Genomic DNA, 8,335 nt, shown 5'->3' with positions numbered 1-8,335 from the left:
GTGTATAGTTCTAGAGTCTAGCTTGTGCACTAGTGGTGTGCGTGTGTGTGGTGTGAGTGTGGTGTTGAGTTAGTGCATAAGTTCAGATGCTACAGCTGTAACACAGATCGAGGGGTCTCAAAAAAAAAAAAAATTGTAAAATCCTTTTCAATATTCTTTTGATGGAAAAACATTTCCAGTTCCCGCTCGTCTCCAATTCTCCGTGCGCTCCACCTCCTTCTCCAGGAAGGAATAGACTCTTAACCCCAATAACCCACCCAAAATTCCTCAAAACCCAAACAAAAATTTCCATCCCCACACCCTCTATTCTCCTACAAATCCCTCTCTCACCGCCACGCGACCTGCCACCAATCTCTCCGCCGCCCCTCCGAACCCTTGTAGAATCTTCCAGGAACCCCAAAGGAGCCAGGCGGAGGGTGAAGGTGAGAGATGTCGGCGAAGCTGCGGGTGGAGGAGCTCCGCGCCGAGCTGCAGCGCCGCGGCCTCGACCCCTCCGGCACCAAGCCGGCGCTCGTGAGTAGCATTCCCTTGTAATCTGTTTTCTCTGTAATCTCGCCTACTAGGCTAGCCGCGGCACGCCCCCCTCAGTCTGCTCGCGTCACCTGGCCCCGGCGGTTCCTCTCCAGCATTTTCGGTCGAGCGCACGGTTTAGTTGCCCAAACGCGCGCACCATGTGCTCGTGCATATGCCCGCACGTGTTGCTCCTGTGCTGTTTATCTTTATTATGCTTATTACAAACATCGGCACCTATGGGGATTGCCCTTGCGACTTACTTCCTGCGATGCCTTCTCCACCAGGTGCGAAAGCTGGACGCTGCCATTCGTAAGGAAGAGAAGGAGCCGGCTCCTCCTGCAGCCGAGATATGCAATGCGGATGGCATGGATGGTGTGGTCATGGACGGGGAAGCGGACGGCGACAGCAAAAGGAAGAGAAAAAGGCGTGCTGGAGCTGACAATGAGGAGGAAAATGGCGTGCCGTCGGATGCGGTGAAGCTAGGGAGCATGGGCTACCGCGAGCTGCAGGCTTTGGCCAAGGCACGAGGGCTCAATGCTAATGGGAGCAAGAAGGATGTTATGCAAAGGCTGCTCTCCACCCCTGCTACTTCCACGGCAACTGTTGTTCAGGACAAGAAGGAAGCATCAGGAGGTTTGTTTATATGTAGTTTCTGTATATTGTTCATTGGAGGCTAGGATTTTGATTGTACCTGATTGAGGGCATGGGCCACAGATGTTACGCTGGATGCCACACAGCTAGAGGGCATGGGCTACCGTGAGCTGCAGGCATTGGCCAGGGCACGGGGTCTCGCGGCTAATGGGACCAAGAAGGATGTTATTGAGAGGTTACTCTCGACCCCTGCTAATTCTGCGCCACTTGCTGATGGTGCTGTTCAGGACAAGAAGAAAGTTGCAAAAGGTTGGTTCATCTGAGTTCCTCATTTTGGTTACTGGAGGGTGAGGTTTCAACTTTATCCACTCAACTGTTCTTTGGCTTGGCTGTTTACATATCTTGTTGGTGCAGGTGGTGTTGGGGACGTTGAGGAAGAGGTGAAAAAGGAGAAGATAGTCACAGCCACGAAGAAAGGTGCTGCAGTGCTGGACGAGCACATCCCTGACCACATAAAAGTGGCCTATCATGTACTGCAAGTGGTGCGTGAGTTCATTATTGACTATTTCTCCCTACATGTACTGCACCTTGGATGTGCACTTCAATTGTAACCATGTGTCACTGAATTCCTATTACCTAAGCAGTATGCATATTTGGCGAGTTTAGAGCAAAACATGATTCTTCATTGAACGATTGAATGTCAAACTTAGACAATTTGATCTCCTTCTGTTCAAACTAAATATTCTCATCAATATGGATCCTGGTACATTACATCATGTCCACTTTGTCTGTAAATATTCATAAATGTGATAGCCCTTTGTGACACCCAAATGTATCACTAACTACAGATGCAAGTGGTTCAATATTAGGGGAACCTCTACCCTCTTTCGTCCAACAAAATGGACTAACTTTTCTGATGATCTCATCATTTTGCAGAAATTAGTTCATTTTTTTGCTCTAAAGAGGGTAGAGGGTGCCCTAATATTGACCCACTTGCATCTCTATGTACCACCATAGCAGGCCTAACTCTACTACGTGTTTAGAGAATAGACCAATGAAAACTTACAATGGCATCCCTAATTGGCCATTTCAGTATTCACCGTGTACATTACCTTCAAAGCTTCCTTATGGCCATCTCCTTACAATCGAATCCCAATATTTAACTACCTTAAAACTGATATGCTTTGATCTGAACAGTTATATGTTCCTTCTACTATTTTTCTTCTCATCTTTATGATATATATACATATTTTATTGCAGGGTAATGAGATTTATGATGCCACCATGAACCAGACTAATGTTGGAGACAACAACAATAAGTTCTATATCATTCAAGCTTTAGGTTTGTCCTGCAAGTTACTGTTGCTTACTTGCTCACCTTTTTTTCCCTTGAGAATGTCTTTATCCACTGCATTTTTAAGCGAGAATGTCTACTTCAATGAAATGTTGGACACTTCCTTTTTTTTGCTTTCATCTACTTCAGTGCTATTTATTTTTGGAACATGTCGCACAGAAATGCATTTTTCGCCTTATAAATAATAACAATATTCAATAAAAAAAATTAACCAGTGCTTGTTAACTGTAGAATCTGACGCTGGCGGAAGCTTCCTGGTTTACAATAGATGGGGGAGAGTAGGGGCACGAGGTCAACAAAAGCTACATGGTCCCTTTTCAACACGAGATGAAGCAATATATGAGTTTGAAGGGAAGTTTGAGGATAAAACTAATAACGCTTGGTCCAACCGCAAGAGTTTCAAGTTTTATGCAAAGAAATACGCTTGGCTTGAAATGGACTACGGTGAAGTTGACAAGGAAACAGTGAGTTTTGACTTAAGTTTCATTACCAGTTTTTCACCTCTGTTGTTTTTAATCGTCTGGTATTCAATTTTAGACTCAGATTCAGAAGAAAGGTTCCATTGCCGATCAGATAAAAGCGACAAAGCTTGAAACTCGAACTGCACAATTCATATCCCTCATTTGCAATATAAGCATGATGAAGCAGCAAATGATGGAAATAGGTAAGCCACTTGATGATTTATGCCTTGTCAACTGACGAGAGCATCATAATATTCATCTATTTACAGTGAGCTACTTATCTATATCTATATGCTTGCATAATGGTAACATTATCAGATGCAGCATAGTGCCAGAATCTTACTTGTTCCTTGTTTTCTTTTTTCTCTCCTTGTTTTGGTTTCCGTTTGTTCCTGTTGGGTTTCATATTTAGCCTACCCCATCTTGCTTGGGAAAAGGGCTTTGATGTTCATTTTTTTAATGCAATCTTCAATGATGTATCAACTCCTTCATATGCTGATGTGTACCCATATCCGTGCAACTTCGGTTTCTATGATTCAGCAGTTATAACTATGGGAGTTATTTTTATGAAGAAATATGATCAGAAATAGTTAATGGCCAAATATGATCATCTGCTCAACTACCGGAGTTGAATTAGTTTGCTTGGACTTTTTTATGTTCTATATCGTTCTACAGGTTCTTTTATTACATGTATATTCCTGTTACTTAACCGTGTAGCATTTTCTGTTATACTAATTCATCTTGCCTATCCAACTAGGTTATAATGCTGATAAACTTCCTCTTGGAAAACTGAGCAAATCAACAATACTTAAGGTGAGTTATATTGATGCTTCTTTGTCAGGAAGTATGAATTCAGCATGGATATAAGATTACATTTTGAAGAAAACCACACATTAGTAACATGGATTCTAGAACTTCTGTTAGATGTTGATCTTATTGTCATATGCAGTAACAGTTTGGATTTCAAGGTCTTGGTTTAATTTTCCGTTATCCTGTCTTGTCTCTCTATTCTGATGATGAGTTTCATATCTTTCCATAGGGTTATGATGTTCTAAACAGGATTTCCAGTGTTATTTCACGAGCAGACAGGAGACAGCTTGAACAATTGACTGGGTGAGTCTATACTTTTCTTTGTAGTAGCCAAATGATCAGGCCCTGCTTCAGTTTTTTTTTTTGCATTGCTTGAGTTGTTTAAACCTTGTGTCATCATAGTCCTAAGACTTATGCAAAAAAAATCTAAAATTAAACGTTAATCTAAAGAGTAAATCAAAAGTTAATGATATGTCTACTACATTAAATGTATGATGATTTCGGTAGTTAATTTCTTGCTAACTTAATAGGTGATCTCATATGGGTGGAAGGACGGCCACCAACTCGGATCTATATAAGAGTAAAGACAAAGATTTGACTGCAGCAACCATTTATAACAACTAAACATGCCAATTTCTTAGTGCAAGCTAGGTCATCTTTGAATAATAACAAATCATCAGGTTTCGATTCTTACTGAATGGTTTGCTCACTAGGATATGATTATAGGTTATGGTTGCCTTCCTATGTTGGAGTCTGAGATAGCAAAGATTTCTGTGGAAACATTTGCATGAATTGATGATAGTTATGAATGCATGACTTCTTTTTTCCTATATTTGTAATTGACGTCCTTTAAAGGCTAGATGATTTGTGTTTATTGTGATGTTCTTACCTTTGGTGACAGGGAATTCTACACCGTGATTCCACATGACTTTGGTTTCAAGAAGATGCGTGAGTATCAACTTTATAGATTAACTGAACTTACAGTCACCATTTCACAATTCAGCTATGATTTGTACCTTCTAGGAGTAAATCTGACCTTCTAAAAAATTCATCTGACAGGTGAATACGTTATCGACACTCCTCAAAAATTAAAAGCTAAGCTGGAAATGGTAATACTAATATTTTTGGGTTAATTTGAGCACTTAACTGTCTTGAAATGTTTAAATCTTATGCTAAACAAATAATTCTTTTCGAGCAAACTTTTAGAACAACGAATCTTTGGAATAGAGATTTTAGATTTATAGAGTGCAGCCTCCTTTGGTCCTTTCGAGTATACTAGTGTTCTTATATGTATGCTATTTTTTATCTTCTAGACTCCATCAGATATACTGTCTATGGAAGAAAACTTACCTGCCATTCTTCTCAAAAAAGTTATCAGGGTTGTTTAAAATTTATGTTGATTGTAGTTTCACATTCAAATCGTTTCTCACAAATATATTATGCCCTCTATGAATTACAGCTTTATCTCTAGTTCTGTACTACCCCTGTTTCTATAGAATCTTCTCAGTGCTACCTCTGATGTTTTTTCATAGGTTGAAGCCCTTGGTGAGATTGAAATTGCAACTAAGCTTCTGGAGGATGGTTCAAGTGATGAGGTAGGATATTTTGCAAATTAATCGAATTGCAGAGATTGATATCCGCATTTATAAGTTCTTATCAATTGAACACTCTCCATTTATCTTAGATTTTCAAGCTTGTGGTTCTTGTGCAAAATCTCCATTTTCAGCCTGTCTTGGATAATAATAACTGCAATATGAATTTCTACTTGTTGCTTAAACAAATTATCATTGTTTAAGTGACTAAAGCATTATTTGTACATGTTTATCCTTACACATGTTGCAACCTAACTTTAACATGTTTCACAATGTAGGAGGATCCACTGTATGCTCGATACAACCAACTTCGTTGTGACTTTACGCCTCTAGAAGTTCAATCTGAAGAGTACTCTATGGTAATAATTCTACCAAGAATCTCTATTTACATTTAGACATTCCATGTTGGTCGCTAGGTGCATAAAGGTAGCAACTGTCACTGTAACAACTTAAATGTAGAATTTTTTTTACATTTCCTTCGTTGAAAATGGCCGAGAGTATTTTATTAGCAGAGATCGAATTAGCACGTTGAATGACATTAGTTTTTGTTGTCCACTCCCTTTTAGTCCTTTACTCTTGCTAATGTTGATATTTGTCAAGTTCACTCTGATAATAGTTTCAGTTAACCACATTTGAAATTTTCTGCTGCCAGATAAAAACATATTTGGCGAATACGCATGGGAAAACGCACTCAGGTTATACTATTGACGTATTGCAAATGTTTAAGGTGTCAAGACATGGCGAAACAGAGCGGTTTCAGAAGGTCAGTGGGTCTTCCTAATCTGCCGTGTGTAAGCATCGCAAAGAACTAGTACTATAAATGTCTGATTCTCAATATCTGTGCAGTATGCTAGTGCAGGAAATAGGATGCTTTTATGGCATGGTTCTCGTCTGTCCAACTGGGCTGGGATCTTTTCTCAGGGTAATATATCATGCTTTTTATTCACAAGTATAAGTATGGAAGATAAATTCACTCAGCTTTCTTCGTTTGTTTTATGAGTTATGACATACTATTTGCTCTTCCTGGAGTTCCTAGAAACAGCATTTAGGTTTTGTCACATGTATGGAAATACTAATTTACCTTCACATGCATGATTTGATGCTTGATTATCATTTAAATCCATTTCCCTGTGGAGCCTCCCTTCATGATCATCACCCTTGTTTAAAACCAGAACTGTTTGTTAGCATAATGAATGTCAGTTTTAAAACTAACATTGTTATTCCTCTCAGGTTTGAGAATTGCCCCTCCTGAAGCACCTGTTACTGGCTACATGTTTGGAAAAGGGGTTTATTTCGCTGATATGTTCTCCAAGAGTGCAAACTACTGCTATGCTTCAGAAACATCTAGATCTGGGGTGTTGCTTCTCTGTGAGGTCTGTTCGTTGTTGTCGCCTCCCAAGATATTACAATTTCAGCATACAATTTTGCATGTTAGTGCAACCATTTGACTGACTGTGTTTTCTTCAGTGATTGTATTAATCACCTTGTCTTTTCTGATTGAGCCATGGTCTCAAGAGCCCAACCATTTTTGTTCAAGTTATCTAAAATTATCCGTGTGTTGATAACTTACATTTCTCTGTGAGGTCTGCTTCTAACATTCTCTTAACTTATATTTCTCAGGTTGCACTGGGCGATATGAATGAACTACTAACTGCAGATTACAATGCTAATGACCTGCCGAAGGGAAAACTAAGGTCAGTTACTGAAGCAAAATGCTTTTGATAAATTACAATACTAACCTGTTAATTCAAAAAGTTACACTAGTATTACATTATGCTGTAAAGTGCACATTCCTATCAACTGAAACCTCTTCAGAAGCTTTAATGTGTCTCTTTCTTAGAACATAATTATCAACATGATATATCATCTATTTCTATATGCTGTACTGATTTCTAACATAAATATTGCTGTCGCTACTTGATATGAGCATGAGAAACATCTGGTTGCAATTATTTTGATGCAGCACTAAAGGAGTTGGCCAGATGGCACCAAACATAGCGGAGTCAAAGATCACTGATGATGGTGTGGTTGTTCCACTAGGAAAACCCAAAGAGGAACCTTCAAAGAGGGTACGTTCACCTCGCAACCATGTAGAATACAGAAGCACTTTGATTAATTATGCACCGCCTCTCTGGTTGCAGGGTAGCTTGCTGTACAACGAATACATTGTTTACAACATAGATCAGATAAGGATGCGGTACGTCCTCCATGTTTCCTTCAACTTCAAGAGACGGTAGACCAGTTTGGTGAGAACCTGGAAGCTGGAGCCAATGCTGTGATCATAACGTTTCCATCACAGCAACCACTTTTGGGGCCTTAAATCTTTTTCTGTGAGCAAAATGTGTAGGCCTTTCCTCCCATTTTAAGGCAGGATTTCAGATTCTGATGGCTGATCCTGTGTGTGTATATAAAGGCAAGCCAGTATCGAAATGAATGTTACTTCTCTAGATTAAAGACTTTATGAAAATCAACTGTAACTTACTTTTTTTTTTCAATCGCTTGCGGATGAGAAATTCCTTACGCTGTGAGCTATTCCCTTTGAAGATTCATAAGTCAGCTATTTTAAATTTTAAGCGGAAACTGAAGTGAAAACGGGACTGGGTTTTGGCGGAAAAGGATAAGTGGAAATACATTAAAAAAAATCGGGAGTATACACAATGGCGTATGAATGTATCTTAGTTCTGCAGTACCTATAGTCTGAGTTACAAGATAGATATGACACGTTTGGTGATTGTGAAGGCCTCGAGCGAGGGACTGCTAACTCTACTTGCGCAATCTGCGCCACCGCACATCAATTTATGTGGATGATGTCGAAACTTTCTTACGTTCCACCGTGCTAGATTTCGTAGTCTTCACTGCGATTGTTGATGATTTTGGTATAGCCTCGGGCCTCTGCACCAACATAGGCAAATGCTTGACAAATCTTATTTGATGCATGGATCCTGAGGAGGTTTTGGTGGCCCAAGATGATGAGGATATCCCTACGACACTACTACCTTCGTCATTGCAAGATG

The 8,335-nt window shown here is 39.8% G+C and overlaps 1 protein-coding gene across 1 annotated transcript; it reads left to right on the top strand.

Annotated features, from left to right (window-relative positions):
• Positions 1-227: 227 nt before the first annotated feature.
• Positions 228-7,816, top strand: LOC127326944 (poly [ADP-ribose] polymerase 2). Its single transcript, XM_051353742.2, has 19 exons — positions 228-513; positions 798-1,146; positions 1,228-1,413; positions 1,519-1,646; positions 2,365-2,446; positions 2,690-2,922; positions 2,996-3,122; positions 3,677-3,732; positions 3,959-4,032; positions 4,631-4,677; positions 4,789-4,838; positions 5,262-5,324; positions 5,600-5,680; positions 5,974-6,084; positions 6,168-6,243; positions 6,552-6,694; positions 6,942-7,015; positions 7,285-7,390; positions 7,463-7,816. The coding sequence occupies exons 1-19, from the start codon at positions 430-432 to the stop codon at positions 7,556-7,558; spliced, it is 2,166 nt and encodes a 721-aa protein (XP_051209702.1). The 5' UTR covers positions 228-429; the 3' UTR covers positions 7,559-7,816.
• The last annotated feature ends 519 nt before the right edge of the window (positions 7,817-8,335 follow it).

Source organism: Lolium perenne, chromosome 3, assembly GCF_019359855.2.
Source record: "Lolium perenne isolate Kyuss_39 chromosome 3, Kyuss_2.0, whole genome shotgun sequence".
NCBI classification, from domain to species: domain Eukaryota; kingdom Viridiplantae; phylum Streptophyta; class Magnoliopsida; order Poales; family Poaceae; genus Lolium; species Lolium perenne.
Note: the sequence above shows the minus strand (reverse complement) of the source record. Positions and strands in the feature narration are given on the sequence as shown.